Source organism: Saccopteryx leptura, chromosome 3 (assembly GCF_036850995.1).
Source record: "Saccopteryx leptura isolate mSacLep1 chromosome 3, mSacLep1_pri_phased_curated, whole genome shotgun sequence".
NCBI lineage: Eukaryota > Metazoa > Chordata > Mammalia > Chiroptera > Emballonuridae > Saccopteryx > Saccopteryx leptura.
Window position 1 is genome coordinate 207163359 of NC_089505.1, and position 17621 is coordinate 207180979.

At 46.9% G+C, this 17621-nt stretch overlaps 1 protein-coding gene across 5 annotated transcripts in view; it reads right to left on the bottom strand.

The window, feature by feature from the left end:
- Positions 1–12279, bottom strand: part of CD58 (CD58 molecule) — a 67626-nt gene extending 55347 nt beyond the window's left edge. For all 5 annotated transcript variants that reach the window (XM_066377244.1, XM_066377241.1, XM_066377242.1 and 2 more), the window contains exon 1: positions 12143–12279. In XM_066377244.1, the coding sequence (XP_066233341.1) occupies positions 12143–12215 (73 nt within the window). In that variant the 5' untranslated portion in view covers positions 12216–12279. The remainder of the gene's footprint in view (positions 1–12142) is intronic.
- Between the last annotated feature and the right edge of the window lie 5342 nt (positions 12280–17621).

Genomic DNA, 17621 nt, shown 5'->3' on the forward strand with positions numbered 1-17621 from the left:
CAGCCTGTTTTGGGGAACAAAGTTTTTCCTACAGCAATATAAGACTCTGTTAGTCTTTTAAATCTATTGTCCAAAATCTGATTCAAGGTATTTCAATATACTATTGATCATTTCATTAAAAAATCTTTATAATCCCTTTTATTTTCCATTTATTCAGTTCATAGTTGAGAACCTCCATCACAACTAATATATGTCATAGTCTTACTAGATTCTAATTAATCTGAATTTCTTATTATTTGCTGAATGTGTATTAACCTCAATTTTCTCTCCTGGCTTTTAACTATTATATGGGGAAAATGTTCAAGAAACTAGCAGTGAACCTGATGGAAGTCCAGGCTAAGCTCAACAGACATTTTGGGAGCATTATGGAAAAGTGAAGGTCACTAGGAATCAAAAGCGGTTCACTTCCTAAGAACAAGAGCATTGGAATAATTTGGTTCTCTAAATGGAGACCTGGTTGATTGAACAGATCAAGGTCACAAAGGATAGACCTTTGGGTTAACAGCTCCCAACTGGGGGCAGAGACCACACATGAATTTACTTCTTGATTCTGGGCAAGGGTTTCTTCAGTTTTATAGCCCCAGAGTCCTTAGGCTGACAGCTCACCAGCACAGGAAGCAGCCGCAGCTGAGGAGACCAAAGGGCACAAGGGAAAGAGGCCAAAGGAAGGGTGACGCCTATAACGTAACTGCCAGGCACGTTCCTTGCAGGCTGGTGGAGACACAGAAGCCACCTCCGAAGAGGAACTGCTAAAATGTTTTCCGGCACTTTTCCGGGCATGGTCTCTGCCTCACAATCTGACACACATTCAAACCTCAATTTGTCTATGCAAATGAACAGGAGCCCTGGCCGGTTGGCTCAGTGGTAGAGCGTCGGCCTGGCGTGCAGAAGTCCCGGGTTCGATTCCCGGCCAGGGCACACAGGAGAAGCGCCCATCTGCTTCTCCACCCCTCCCCCTCTCCTTCCTCTCTCTCTCTCTCTTCCCCTCTCACAGTCGAGGCTCCATTGGAGCAAAAGATGGCCCGGGCACTGGGGATGGCTCTGTGGCCTCTGCCTCAGGCGCTAGAGTGGCTCTGGTCGCAACAGAGCAATGCCCCAGATGGGCAGAGCATCGCCCCCTGGTGGGCATGCCGGGTGGATCCCGGTCGGGTGCATGCGGGAGTCTGTCTGACTGCCTCCCCATTTCCAGCTTCAGAAAAAAAAAAATAAAATAGGAGGTGTCCTGGTTCCACAGTCAATCCTGAGAAAGTGTGACTTGTGACTGCAGAATCTAAGAGGCGCTGACCTTTAGTGAAAGCTTACAAAGTTCTCTGCACTTGAAGAAGAGAGCAGACAGAACACCTGTGCCAGTCAGGTCTGATGTGTGCGGGCAGACTTTCTGCTTTTAAACAAAGAAACCAGGACCTAACCTCAAAGCCTGTATTTACTAAAGAAGCGTTAGTGTAACCTATGGCAAGAGCACAGATTCCTAGATCTAGTTCTTTTTTTTTTTTTTTAATTTTTTTAAATTTTATTTATTCATTTTAGAGAGGAGAGAGGAAGGGAGAGAGAGAGACAGAGAGGAAGAGAGAGAGGGAGAGAGAGAGGAGAGAGAGACAGAGAGAGAGAAGGTGGGGAGGAGCTGGAAGCATCAACTCCCATATGTGCCTTGACCAGGCAAGCCCAGGGTTTTGAACTGGTGACCTCAGCATTCCCAGGTCGATGCTTTATCCACCGCGCCACCACAGGTCAGGCCTAGATCTAGTTCTTAAAAAGTGGTTCTAAGTCTCTTTCAAATTGCTAAAAGATACCTCTCAAAATTAAACCAAAAACATAGCCACAAATGCAACGCCTAGAATTTGACTGGATATTGGTTTTTTAAAAAAGATACTCTTGTGACAAGTGAGTAAATTTGAATAAGGGTAGAAGTTAGATGAAATTGAGATTACCGTTCTTTTCATAAATATTTCAATGTTATTGGAATTATGCAAAAGTATTTAGGAATGAAGTGTGGGTGTATAGAGAGAGTACAACTTTGGCAAAATGTTAACAAATAGGTATGTAAATAACCATCATTCTGAATTCTATGGCCCAAAGGTTTTTTCACCCCCTTAGTATACAGACTGTATATGAAAACAAGTTGATGGGACTGGTGATTGTGCTGCCCTATAAAATTTCACATGCCTTAGCAAAATTACACTGAACAATGTATGCATGTCCTATAAAGAAACCACCTGTGGCTTCACCAGTCTTCAAACAGTTGTTCATCTAATCTTGGGTTAGGAATGCATGAACTGAGTCAGGCAGATCTGGGTTCTAGCCCAATCTGCCATTTATTTGCTGTGCGAACTTGGACAAGGTACTTAACCTAAGCTTTGTTCTCCTCTTAAATGCTCTTTGCCTTTTAAAAATGGTGGCAATGCAATGCAACCAAAAAGCTAAAATACTAAGCACAGCACCCAGCACAGAGCATGTGCTTAATTCATGGCAGCTGTCAGGGTTTATACCCCACTGTGACAGGGGGTCTGGACTGCCGACAGGAATGCCGACATTATTCTGACTTGGATTCTCTCCTAAATGAAAACACAGACTTGCGCTGGCCTGATGGCTTGGTTGGTTGGAGCATCATCCTGATTCTCCAAGGTTGCTGGTTCAGTTTCTGGTCAGGGCACACATACAGAAATAGATTGATGCTTCTGTCTGTCTCTCTAAAATCAATAAATAAATTTTTACTATTTATTTATTTTATTATTTTTTTTTTTTCTGAAGTTGGAAACGGGGAGGCAGTCAGACAGACTCCAGCTTGTGCCCAACCGGGACCCACCTGGCATGCCCACCAGGGGGCGATGCTCTGCCCATCTGAGGCGTTGCTCTGTTACAACCAGAGCCATTCTAGCACCTGAGGCAGAGGCCACAGAGCCATCCTCAGCGCCCGGGCCAAGTTTGCTTGGATGAAGCCTCGGCTGCAAGAGGGGAAGAGAGAGACAGAGAGGAAGAAGAGGGGGAGGGGTGGAGGTGTGCCCTGGCCGGGAATCGAACCCGGGACTCCTGCACGCCAGGCCGACGCTCTACCACTGAGCCAACTGGCCAGGGCTAATAAATAAATTTAAAAAAAAAAAAGAAAGAAAGAAAACACAGACTCTGAATTCTGATTGCAGCAAAGCTTACGAACACGTCTCACATAATAATAACTTAAACTGGAGATATACTTGATAAATACAATATCATCTAATATCTAGATTTCACAACCTGTACTGTTAAAAAAGATAATGAAACAAATCAATATATCCTGGCTGGCTAGTTCAGTTGGTTAGATATGCCAAGGTTGCGGGTTCGATAATCAGTCAGGGTATGTACAAATACCAACCAATGAATGCATAAATAAGTGGAGCAACGAATCAATGTTTCTCTCTCTCTAAAATCAATAAATAATATTTAAAAATCAATATAAATTTTTTAAGAAGTAGTGTACAATCATTATCTGGCCAGGGCTTTATATTTTATGCACTAATTTTTTTTTAAGAGAAAGAGAGAAGGGAGAGAGAGGGGATGGAGAAGAGAGAGAGAGAAGTGATGGGGAAGGGAGAGAGAGGGGACAGGGAAGGGAAGCACTCATTTGTTGTTCCACGCAGTCATGCATTAGAGCGTCTTCCCAAGGATGCTCATCAGGGCACATGGAAGACCAGATCAATGTTTTTGTCTCTCTCTCCCTTCAGCTCTCTCTAAAACCAATTAAAAACTTTTTTAAAAGGTAGTATACAACTTGGTTCCTACATACAAGGATCTATAATCTGGGTGGGGAGTCAGCTGGCAAGATAAAAGGATCCATAAAAGGTCAACAGCATCAGAATAGAGCAGGCACTGCTCAAGAGAGCTAATACAGGGGAAAAAAACTAACACAGTTCTGGCTGGGTAGCTCAGTTGGTTCGTGCATTGTACTGAGGTTGCAGGTTCAATCCCCGGCAGGGCACATACAAGAGTCAACCACTGAATGCATAAATAAATGAAATAAATCAATGTCTGTCTCTCTTTTTCTCACTTTCTCCCTCTAAAACAATAAAATAAAATAAAATAAAAAAGGCCTGGTAAGCTGACTCAGTAGATAAAGCGTCAACCCAGCACTCCAGAGGTTGCTGGACTGACCCATAGTCAAGTCAACTAAGTGAAACAAGTTGATGCTTCTCTCTCTCCTCCCTCCTCTTAAATCAATGGCAAATTTTTAAATAAAATAAAATACCTAATACAACAGTTCCAGTTTTGAGCTTGCTACTTGCCTTGTGCACATATTAACAACCCACTGATGAACATATTAACAACCCAGCACCAAAATCCTGCACTTGACCTTCAAAACACATCCAAGTACTTCCAACCTCTCACCTCTTCCCCCACAGTCTTTTTTTTTTTTTTTTTAAAGAGAGGCAGGGAGAGAAAGAGAGAGACAGGAACATTGATTTGTTCCTGTACGTGCCCTGACCAGGATTGAACCAGCAACGTCCATGCTTCAGGACAACATTCCAACCACCTGAGCTATCAGGCCAGGGCTTTATAGTTTATTGACTTTTTTTTTTTTTTTTTTTTTTTTACAGAGACAGAGAGAAGGATAGAGAGAGAGGTGAGGGGGAAGGTACGCATTCCTTTGTTGTTCCACTCAGTTATGCGTTCATTGGTTGCTTCTAGAGTGGGACCTGACTGGGGATCAAACCTGCAACCTTGTTTTGGGATGACACTCTAACTGACCAGGGCTTTTCTTTTCTTTTTAAAGATTTTATTTATTGATTTTACAGAGAGAGGAGTAGGGGGTGGGGTGGAATAAGAAGTTTCGACTCTTAGTTGCTTCACTTTAGTTGTTCATTAAGTGTTCGTCATATGTGTCTTGACCAGATAAGCCCAGGGTTTCGAACTAGCAACTTCAGCGCTCCAGGTCGAAGCTCTATGCCAGGGGTCCCCAAACTACGGCCCACGGGATGCATGCGACCCCCTGAGGTCATTTACCCGGCCCCGCTGCACTTCCAGAAGGGGCACCTCTTTCATTGGTTGTCAGTGAGAGGAGCATAGTTCCCATTGAAATACTGGTCAGTTTGTTGATCTAAATTTACTTGTTCTTTATTTTAAATATTATATTTGTTCCCATTTTGTTTTTTTTACTTTAAAATAAGATATGTGCAGTGTGCATAGGGATTTGTTCATGGGTTTTTTTTATAGTCCGGCCCTCCAACGGTCTGAGGGACAGTGAACTGGCCCCCTGTGTAAAAAGTTTGGGGACTCCTGCTCTATGCACTGTGCCACCACAGGACAGGCCAACAGTCTTTTTTTTTTTTTTTTTTTTTTTTTTTTTGTGACAGAGATAGAGAGAGGGACAGATAGGGACAGACAGGAATGAAGAGAGATGAGAAGCATCAGTTCTTAGTTGTGGCACTTTAGTTGTTCATTGATTGCTTCCTCATATGTGTCTTGACCAGGGGGCTCCAGCAGACCAAGTGACCCCTTGCTCAACCTAGCGACCTTGGGTTCAAACCAGATGAGCCCACGCTCAAGCCGGCGACCTCGGGGTATCAAACCCGGGTCCTCGGCATCCCAGTCCGACGCTCTATCCACTGCACCATAGCCTGGTCAGGCCTGGCCCACAGTCTTGATTCTTACCAACAGTGTCCCTGCAGCATCCCAACCATCTGCATGCTGCTCCTTTGCTCCCTGCCCTTTTCAGAATTCTCCACCCAGAAGCCAGAATAATTTGTTTAAACTCTTCAATCCTCATAATTTCACCTCTGTCCAAACCCCTCCAAAACTGTCCACTTCACTGGGAGTAAGTAAGTCATAGTCTTGAAAGGACCCATAAAACTTGATCCGTAGGATCCAGCCATGATTCCTTTCCCACTACTTCCCGGTAACATGGTTTTCTTGAAGTTCCGTAAATGCTTTAAGCCTACCCATAGGGCTTTGCTGCCTTCCCCTTTGCCTGGAATACCAATCCCCCATGAGTCACCTGGCCTGCTCCCTCACTTCCTCAAGCCTAAACTGTCACCCTGACCATATTATATAAAATACTAGCCACCAGAGTGGCCAAAAGAAATCTCATACCTCCATCCCATGGAGTACTACACAGCTGCTCAAAAGGAAGGAGGAGGATTTCTATGAAGTGAGATGGAATGAGTTTCCAGACATATGGTTGGTTAACTGACAAAACAAGATACAAAAGAGTACACAGTGTGTGTTACCTGCTGTTTAAGAAATGGAGTTAGAAATAAACATATGTATCTGTTTGTATCAGCATACAGAACCAAGAAAGAACAGAAACAAATTATATGCTATGTGGGGAAAGGGGAGAGAGGCAACAGAATTTCTTGAGGGTACCTTTTTATATAGTCATAATTTGAACCATATTAATAGATTACATATTTAAAAATCAAAGCAAGAGGGAAAACCCTAAAATTGAATAGAAACAGAAACGAATGCAACTATATACAAATCGATAACATAACCACAAAGAGAAAGATTGATTCAAGTCACTTTAAAATCCAGTATCCTGCCTGACCAGGCGGTGGTGCAGTGGATAGAGCGTAGGACTGGGATGCGGAGGACTCAGGTTCGAGACCCCGAGGTCACCAGCTTGAGCGCGGGCTCATCTGGTTTAAGCAAAAGCCCACCAGCTTGAACCCAAGGTCGATGGCTCCAGCAAGGGGTTACTCAGTCTGCTGAAGGCCTGCGGTCAAGGCACATATGAGAAAGCAATCAATGAACAACTAAGGTGTTGCAACACGCAATGAAAAACTAATGATTGATGCTTCTCATCTCTCTCTGTTCCTGTCTGTCCCTGTCTATCCCTCTCTCTGACTCACTCTCTGTCTCTGTAAAAAAATAAAAATAATTTTAAAAAAATCCAGTATCCTATACATATACAGTGGGACATATAGAAAAGAAAAAAGGACCCCAAAGAAATCTTGAACTGTATTTAGTAATGTTTGTGCTTGGTCGTGGTACTGGTATAGCAATTCTGAAACTATTTTGTGTTTAATATAGATTAGGAAAATATACTGATGCTACTGAAAATAGAGTTCTCACTGTGGAGAAGCAAGGTACAAAGAAAGAAGAAAGGAAGGGGAAGAGGAACCAAATTACTGGAATAGCCTTAGTGAATAGCCAGGATGAACCCAAGACTTTGTAGGTTCTCATTTCCTAGCTCTGACAATAGGCAGGGCCTGGGGCCATGAGTCCAGTATCTTGAGCACACCCAGCACTCAGAACATGATTTCCAAATCCCATCCCCCACTAAAAGGAACAAGGAAATCTACTGATTCCAGGCTGAAGGCCCAGAACTTCTTTCTGTGCTAGAAAGAAAGGAAGTGCTCAGAAACTCATGGAAATGTGACAAGGAGACACTGAAGTTTGGAGGGGTTCCCACCTGCAAATTTGGGATCATTGAGCATCGAAATGGACAATGTCAGGAATGTCATCTCAGAGAACATCCAGGAGTCCATACCAATAATAAACAGATGAAGTGAAAAAAAAAGGGAAGTGCAGAAGTTCTTCATTACTGAAGAATGTTAATCATGTATAAAAAAAAAAGCAGGCGTAGAAAATTGCCATCTACAAATAGTTTAGTGATAATGGTCTCGGGGAAGACTTGCTACTGGATGCTAAAACACTACATGAAAGATGGTTGGGGAACAAGACCATCACACAATCTCAAAGTGTCAGTTGACAAATCACGTTCTATTTACAAAGAGGAAAGGTGCTTCTACAGTGGAGAAATCTGCAGAACCTCACCTTAACCAAATAATCCAAGTTAACCCCTCCAGTGATGGGACAGTTGGGCTGCACCTGCCACCGATGAGCTGCACTGAGCCTACAACACACCTACAAAAAGTCGTGCCTGAAAAAGGATCCAATCACAGGGAAACAGACAACCCAGAATGAGGGACATCCTATGAAACAACTGGGTCACATCCTTCAAAAATGATATTATATAGTACAAAAAACAAACAAACAAAAAAAAAACGTTAACAGTTTTAGGTTAAAGGGGATTAGAGGCATGACTTCCAAATGCAGTGTGAGCCATCTTGGCTTTTGGGATCAATGACAAAACAGGGAATCACATTGCATTTCCTGTGGTCATGATTCTGTGAATTACTGAAAACACAAGGTTCTTAGAAGATGCATGCTATAATATTTAGGGCTAAGGTGCCATAAGATATGCAACTCTCAAATTGTTCAGCATAAAAAAAAAATTTAAGTATACTCACAAAAATTAGGGGATATTTCAAAATGAATATGAAGCGATAAAATAGCCCCTAATTTTTGTGAGCAGTGTATATATGGGTATGTAAAAAGAGAAGTAACCCAAATGCAACAAAATGTTACTAACAGGTGATTCCAAAAGAAAATTGCATAAGTCACTGGTTTGAAACCCCGGGCTTACTGGGTCAAGGCACATAAGAGAAGCAACTATATGTTGATGCCTCCCACTCCTCCCTCCCACCTTTAATCTCTCTCCTCTCTCTGAAATCAACAAATAACATCTTTAAAAAATAAATACATAGCCTGACCAGGCGGTGGCGCAGTAGACAGAGCATCAGACTGGGATGCTGAGGACCCAGGTTCGAGACCCCGAGGTCACCAACTTGAGCGCAGGCTCATCTGGTTTGAGCAAAAAGCTCACCAGCTTGGACCCAAGGTCGCTGGCTCAGGCAAGGGGTTACTCGGTCTGCCGAAGGCCCGCAGTCAAGGCACATATGAGAAAGCAATCAATGAACAACTAAGGTGTCACAATGCGCAACGAAAAACTAATGATTGATGCTTCTCATCTCTCTCCCTTTCTGTCCTTCTGTCCTTGTCTATCCCTATCTCTGACTCTCTGTCTCTGTAAAAAAAAATAATAAAAAATAAATAAATTAATACATAAAACTCAGGTTTCCTACCTTTAAAAAACAAAAAACAAAAAGTGTGTAAGTATTCACTGTACTATTTTGACTATTCTAAAGACCTTAAATGTTCCAAAGTTTTAAAAACTTAAAAAGAAACCTTAACCATTTTCTCTCCCCTTTCCTCTGCATCGCCAATCAGTAAATGTTTACTACCATCCTGTATCTATATATTTATGCACTTACTTATTTACTGTCTCCCCCACTATAATGTAAGCTTCCCAAAGGCAGGGAAGACTGCTCCCTGGTGCATCCCCGGGCTCTTGCACAGTGCCGGCCACAAAGCTGACGCTTAGTAAGTACTGAATGACTGATGCTCAAAATCACTCTATCAAGTAGATACTATTAATATCCTTTCTTGGCCCTGGCTGGTTGGCTCAGTGGTAGAGCGTCGGCCTGGCGTGCAGAGGTCCCGGGTTCGATTCCCGGCCAGGGCACACAGGAGAGGCGCCCATCTGCTTCTCCACCCCTTCCCCTCTCCTTCCTCTCTGTCTCTCTCTTCCCCTCCTGCAGCGAGGCTCCATTGGAGCAAAGATGGCCCGGGCACTGGGGATGGCTCCTTGGCCTCTGCCCCGGGCGCGCTGGAGTGGCTCTGGTCGCAAAAGAGCAACGCCCCGGAGGGGCAGAGCATCGCCCCCTGGTGGGCAGAGCCTCGCCCCCTGGTGGGCGTGCCAGGTAGGATCCCGGTCCAGCGCATGCGGGAGTCTGACTGTCTCTCCCCGTTTCCAGCCCAGCTTCAGAAAAATACAAAAAAAAAAAAAAAAAAAAAAAAAAAAAAAAAAAAATATATATATATATATATATATATATATATATATATATATATCCTTTCTCTCACATCAGTGGTGCTCGCTCTCTTCAAAGTCAAATATATTGAGGCACACAAAACTTAGGTAACTTACAGAAGCTATAACTCAAGTGAGGGGCAAGGTTGGGGTCTGAAGCCAGGCATCTGACTCTAGAGCTGATGCTGTCGATCACTGGTAGGCAGCTTCCCTAGGGAAGCAAGCTCCACCTCAAAGGGCTCGCCTTCTGCAGGGTAAACCATTCATTCAGTCTTGTCAGTGCACGGCCTATTCAGGGCAGGTGATATTCATGCTTGCTGAATGAATACATAAATTAGATGGCAGACACCACCATGAGGAACTGTTCAGAGAATCCTGCTGGTGGATATGGGAACTGATGGGGAAACTGGGTTTTCAGTGGAAGAGACCACAGGTTTAGGCACTGGTGACCAAAGGTGAATTCTGGGACCAGGGGGAGATCAGCTCATGTGGAAGAGAGTCCGTTCGCCCATACAAGCTCTGTATGAGTCTCTCCCCCTCTCCCAGAGACACCAGTTTGTGAACCCTCCCAATTCCTTGGGCCTGTGAGGGTCTCTGCCCTAGCCTTCCTGCCTCTAGTTCCTCTTAACCACAGTCCTTCCTCTTTACCAGATTATTCTTCCTAACCACATGGTTCTGAACCTGACAGGCCCAGATACAGTTCTTTGCCTGTAGAAGAGAATCCAAACTCTGAAAGGGGACATTCAGGACTCCACGAGGGACCTCACATTTACTTTGCAGTGACACCAAATGACTGCTGCCCAAGCTCACCCTGCTGCCCTTTTTCAAGCCTGTTCTCCTGGAATCTTGCCCCATACATGGAAACACAAACCACCAGTCCCCAGAGGACACAGTCAAATACCTCCATTCCCTGAAGTCTTTGTTTCACAAAAGATAACTGATTTCACAAACAGCCATATTGTAAAGTAAGTTCAACATCTACAGACATGTCTTTCGTCCCTCTGCAAACCCAAACCCTATGTTTAATCTCTCTTAGAACATTTACTTCCCTGTCTTGTCCTGTAGATAAATCTCACCCCCTTCTCCCAGGCTGCACTCTGTAGATGTCTGCAACCCACAACCGCTCAGTAAATGCTGAATGCAGAATGAGATGGAAGGGTGATCTGGGAAGATGTGCAAAGGGGAGCTGTGGGGAAAATGGCTGTGTTAGGTTTGCTCATAGGTTTAATGGCTGCAAGCCCTTTGTGCTAGTGCAGGAGCACCGGACAGCACTACTGTAAGGATGTAAATACATCCCCTCAGGGAGGATAAGGAAGATTACAACCTGCCACTTAGAGATGCAGTTGGTTTTGTTTTTTTCCTGATCCTTGCCCTCTACTGCGAAAAGCAAGTTTTTCCTTTTTCCTCTGTCGTCTTTTGGCTTGCCGGTCTTGGTGAGCCTCCAATAAATTGGAATGGCCCACCATCCTCTGGCTCCGCTGTTCCTTTACCGTCTGCCTGAATTCAATGTTGAATCTGCATGTCCATGCCGAGGGCAACTGGCCTTACAGGACCGCAATGGGAAATCCCCTCAAATAAAGGAAGGCTAGTTAAGGGGCCTATTATTATGCTCCAGGGGTTTGGCTATAACTTAACTAGGGGCCTGTGTGTGGAGAGGTTCACGAGGGTGAGGAGATAAAAACGGAGACAGATACCGATTTTATGGGGATGTTGTGACGATTCAGACAAGTGTAACAGGGATGAAGGCAGGGCTAGATGTTAGTTCTTTTATGCTTTGAAGGGAGAAAAGCGCACCAGCCTCCCTACTTAGTAATCTTGAAGCGAGGCCATCGCCTACGGATTCCTCCCTCTCCCCTGCCTGGTAGGACAACTCAGAGCCGCCACCGCTGGAAGTTTGTAGCTTGGACGCCAACCCGCCCACGCTGGTGGGAGGGCACCACCGTGCAGCCTGGCGCGTTCTGGGCAGGTAGTTCCGGCAGCGCGATGCGCCCCGGCTAATTCACAGGTGATCAGCTGTAACAGTAAGGGTTACCCGCGACCATCCCTGGGCAGGCACAAGAAGTAACGCCGACTTGAGTCTCAGGAACGACACACCCTTCCGGAGAAACACTGGTGGAAACGAGAGCGCGCGCGCGCGGAGCGGGGGGGGTATTTTAAATATGAGCTCGGGAGAAAGGAGAAAACAGCGCAGGGTGGGGTAAGCGATCGGGAGTCCGTCTCCCCCCAAACACAATTCAGGCACCTACCGTTCAAGTTTCTTCCGGCACGACTTGCTGATGCAGTGACAACTCTCCCTAATGAGGCAGCCGGTTGCATTTCCCCGCACCCCCATCCCCACGTCCCACCCCGAACCCAACTTGCTTCGGGCCCCTCCCGTCCACTAGCCTCGGAGCCCTAGGACCGCGGACACCTCCGGGGCTTCCCAGCCCCGCAGGGGCTCCGGCGAAGACTGCCACTCACCAAACAGGTCAGACAAGACCACGATGAAGATGAGGACCCCCGCAGGCCAACTCACAAAGTCGCCAGCGGCCATGGCGCGTCGGGCGGGCACAGAACCTGTGCCCGGTGCCGCGCCGCGCGCACCCTCCCTCCCTAATACCGCCTCCCCCCCGCTAGCACCGCCTCCCTCCACTAGCGCAGACTCCCTTCCCTAGTGCCACCATCCCCTGCTAGCACCGCCTCCCTTCCCTAGCACCGCCTCCCTTTCCTAACACCGCCTCCCTTCTCTGGCACCGCCTCCCTTCCCTAACACCGCCTCCCTTCCCTAGCGCCGCCTCCCTTTCCTAACACCGCCTCCCTTCCCTAGCGCCGCCTCCCTTCCCTAGCACCGCCTCTCCCCAGCACCGCTTCTCCTCCCGGAAGGACCCGCGGCGCCGCCCCGCCTCGAGAGCCCAGGCTTGAGAAAGCTGGTCGGGGACCACTCCTTAGCTGGGGGCCCGCCCCCCGAAGCTGCGTCCCGCTCGGCTGTCCCCGCGCCACGGGGCTCTGCGGGGCGGCGGCCCTGACGCACTTGACTCCTGCAGCGCCTCGGAGCACCGCGGTGCCGGGCTGGCTTTTCCTGCCGGGGACTCCAGGACCCCGGACACCACAGCCTGTTTGAGCCACAATGTCCTCAAGTGGTCAACAAAGAAAACGGGAAGTGTTAGACCGCTGCTAGGATGAGGGGTGCGGCCCCTACACGCCGTCTCTCCCTATTCAAGGGCATGTCACCCTTTCCTTAAGCCTGACTCCCAGTCCCGGTACTCCCTCCATCCCGGCTACTTTCTCCCTTGCCCAGTTTCCCTCTTTGCCGTCTCCTCCGTCTCAACGGTGGGCCTGCCCCAGCGGAGGCGTCGGGGCAGTGGGCGCGTTGAGGCCGCCAAAATCTCTCTCCCAGCTGGTCCCGGCCAGGCGCTTGGAGCTCCCTCCTCATCGGCTAGTTTTTTGATTGGCGTGCCCTCCCCTCAAATCCACCTGATTCCAAACCGTACTCCTAGAACCAGCTCCTCACATCGCACAAAGGGGTATGGCGGCTTCTTTTGGGATAAGCTCCAGACTTGACCCTGCCCATATTGTGGCAGTTAAAGAAACTCTTCCAGGAAAAGGCCCCCCGCTGTCCAACTAAACAACTTCATGTTGCTAATTGGGAAATTGAGTGGCAGTGTGCTTAGGGTGGCCTGCATCTCCCATCATCCTCAGGTGTGTCCCCAAACCAGTCAAGACACTTGAACTGTAAGAACTCATGAATCATTTCTTCAATTAGCCATAAAATGTAAAAAGGTATCTATGTCAGTGAAATCTCTGGGACCAATGGCCTGTACCATAAAGCCTGCTACTTGAAGATATTTCCTATCATCTGAAGATAGTGGGACCACAAGGCAGGTGCCATGTGTAGCCCAAAATGTGAAAAGAAAAAAAAAAGTTTCTCCTTTGCTGTGGGCTATTAGGAACTTGGGGCCAACTTGGAGAGCAGGATAGGTTCAGAAATAGGACACCGGGAAAGCCCTGGGAGGTTTTTGCTTTTAATTTTTTGAAAGAAAGGAAGGGAGAGAGCTACATCAATTTGTTCCACTTATTTATGCATTCATTGGCTGATTCTTGTATGTGCCCTAACCAGGGATCAAACCCACAACCCTGGTGTACCAGGATTATGCTCTAACCAACTGAGCTACCAGGACAGGGCCCTCAAAAAGTATGAATTGGGAAGTGGCATAACAGCAAACATCTTGAGCACTTACTATGGGCCAGGGACTCTGTTAAGTGAATTATGTGGGCTAATTTAATCAATGTTGCCTCTATTTTTACAGATGAGGAAACTGAGGCTCAGAAAAAGTAAGTGACTTCCCCAAGGACACACATAAAGGGAAAAACTGGAGTCCAACCAAAGCTGAGTCTAAAGCGGCACTCTTACCCTCTCATACAGGAACAGGATGCAACTTTTGGGTGTGTGGCTGTGCTGTTGTTTGGACTGGCCAGTAGAAGCGGCCAACCTTCTCAAGAGCAGGATGGGGGAAAGAGCTGCCCACTCACCTGAGGCTGAGAAGTATCCCCAGGTTATGGTCTCTAGGCACGAGGAATAATTCATTAGGTCTGCCTAGGGTGGACCTCCCCTGACCAGAGTACTTAAATGCCTGGCCCAGCAGACTTCATAGATCAGAAGTGGGTCAGAAAGGCTGGACCTGCAATGTATCAGAAAGGCAGCCAAACAGGCTCGATTCATGTACAGTGGACTTGCCACGAAAGGGAGGGATGTAGTTTTCATCTTGTGACCAGTGATGCGAGATCTGGTTTCACCTGCTGTCACTGTAGATAATCATGGACTAGAAGGTAAAAAAGGAGGTCTTATTCAGCCTGCTCTTGTAGTGTGGGGTGCTGCTCTTGCTAGTAATGCCACTCGCTGGTTCCCTGGCTCTAGTTCTCGCCAGCAACTACACCCATAAAGTTTACAAATCCTAGAACACAGGAAAACACTGCTCCTAATCCTTGCAGACACGAGAAGCCTCTTGCCTTTTGTAGAAGTATCCATTCACTTCATTTATGTGAACACCAGGCAGATTTGCACCAAGGGTGCAGAGGGGTAATCTTATTTTGTCACATTGTTTTCCTTTTTAAAATGTTCCCTCGCAGAAAGAGAACATTTAGGAAGATGACAGCACAGGTAAATGCGATCCTCAAATTCTCCCACAACTACTTCAAAATTACAACCATCGTTCAGAACCACCTGAAATCTGGCAAAGTCCTACAAGTAGGGATTTAAAGAAGAGGCCGCATCATGACTGGTAGAGGGCAGGGATGTGGACCAGGCAGGCAGATGGAAGTCAGGAGTGTATCTCGGCTGCTTCAGCCCCAAACCAGGACCCCAACCCAGGGCTCCAGAGCCAGGAAGAGAAGTGCCCATAACTTCTAGCTGTGAAAACCAGGGGGGGATTGAGGCTGAGGGAGATGGAGGCTGCTAGAGTCGCAGGCAGTTTCTTTTAAAGGACCCATGCACAGACTTACTGGGACTCACTTCCTCTGAGCTCTGGCACTGGAGGCAGCAGCTTGACAGGAACCAGGGGCATATGGGAGTATCTGAGCTGGTGGGGGCAGTTTTCTGTCAGACAGTGGTGCTGGCAGAGGCCGTTGTTCTTTTTCTGAGAACCCCATTCCACCACACAGAGCCAGCAGGCAGGGCTCCACATCCAGCTCCACGACCTTCGCTCACCCTGTTCACCTACCCTGGTGATTCTGAGACCCCGCCCCTCCCAGCTTGCAGGCCCATCCAAGCTGTTTCTAGTGGCTTTTCCATATGAATGGACTGTCTTGGCTCATGCTTCAGATTTTCCTAAAATCCTTCAAACAAGCAGTACCTGCCTCAGTGTGCCCATGCCTCTTGCTAAGTGGCCTAGACTGAGCACTAGCAGCAGCCAGGCTTGCTTCACAGCTTGACCTCGCCTGGGTACCTCCAGGCCCAGCACAAGTAGCAGCCATCTGTAGATTGCTGCAGCTCATGCCTATGGCACCGGCAGTACATAGGTGTTGGCTGACCTTGGCCTGTACCTACTGGGAGGCCCCAGAGCCAATGCAACCAGTGGACAAGCCATATCAAAGCACCACCCAACCACCTTCACAAGCAACACACTCAAGGGATAGACTCAGCAGGCATCAGAGCCCCACCGAAGTAAGTCCTGTTTTGTAGGGGGGAGCCCCTACACAGCTGATCTCAACTGTGGTCAGTGGTCATAGCCAGGCCTTACAGCCGATCAGCCTGGGTGGTAAATCCCTCCCATTGACATGCCAATAACAATCAAGGCTCAGCTACAACAGGAGGGTATACACGGCCCACACAGGCATGCACCTGAAGTGCCAGCTTGGGTGATCAGGGAAGCTGTGCCCCTGGAACCCACAGAACCGCTACTACAATACATTAGCCACTTTACCAGCATTGAAGATGCAGCAGCTCTGCCTAACACATGGACACAAACCCAGGGAGGCTGCTGAAATGAGGAGACAAAGAAACATGTTCCAAACGAAAGAAAAGAACTCCAGTAAAAGAACAAAATGGAGCCCTGGCCGGTTGGCTCAGCGGTAGAGCGTCGGCCTAGCGTGCGGAGGACCCGGGTTCGATTCCCGGCCAGGGCACATAGGAGAAGCGCCCATTTGCTTCTCCACCCCTCCGCCGCGCCTTCCTCTCTGTCTCTCTCTTCCCCTCCCGCAGCCAAGGCTCCATTGGAGCAAAGATGGCCCGGGCGCTGGGGATGGCTCCTTGGCCTCTGCCCCAGGCCCTAGAGTGGCTCTGGTCGCAACATGGCGACGCCCAGGATGGGCAGAGCATCACCCCATGGTGGGCGTGCCGGGTGGATCCCGGTCGGGCGCATGTGGGAGTCTGTCTGACTGTCTCTCCCTGTTTCCAGCTTCAGAAAAATGCAAAAAAAAAAAAAAAAAAAAAAGAACAAAATGGAGACAAGCAATCTACTAGATGCAGAGTTCAAAACACTGGTTATACAGATGCTCAATGAACTTAGAACTTTACTAGCATAAAAAAGGACATAAAAAAGAACCAGTTAGAAATGAAGGATATATTAACTGAAAAAAGAATAATTTACAGGGAATCAATGGTAGAATATATGAAGCCAAGAATTAAATCAGCGATTTGGGATATAAGAAAGCAAAAAACACCCAATAAGAACAGCAAAAAGAAAAACACCCCCAAATTGAGGATAGTGTAAGGAGTCTCTAGGACAAACAACTCCAGGTGCACCAACATTTGCATCATGGGGGTGCCAGAAGGAAAAGAGGGCAAGAAATTGAAAATCCATTTGAAAAAATAAAGACAGAAAAGTTTCCTAACCTGGTAAAAAAAAATAGATACCGTATTTCTCCATGTATAAGATGCACCTTAATTTTGGGGCCCGAAATTTGAAAAAAAATGTATTAGATAAAGTTATTGAACTCAAGTTTTAGTCATCATAAAATTCATACAACTCCTCATCACGGTCAAAACTTCCATCCATTAGCTTGTCCTCATCTGTGTCTGATGATGAATCACTGTCTTCGTATATTGCCTTGTCCTCAGTTCCATTTATGGCATTTGAAATGCCACACTTCTTAAATGACTTGACAGTGATCTCAATCTTGATATTATCCCAGGATCTTTCCACTCAGGTACAAACTTCTCCTATAGTTGGTTTCTTCACTCTTCCTGCTGGTGTCAAACTGTCCCCAGAAGACTTCATCCATTGGTTCCATTCCTCTCTCACCGCAGCTTGGAAGGGTTTTAATGTTGACATCAAGTGGTTGGAGCCGGGACATCAAGCCTCCAGTTGTGACAGCAAGTTTTGTTTTTTGCTCTGCAGCAATCTTCTTTGTGTTTTTTGTTATGTGTGCCCTGAATTGATCAAGCACCAATAGGGCAGGTTTGTGTAAGAGCCCACCTGGTCTCCTTCTCCAAACGTTCTCAAACCAGATCTTTATCCCATCC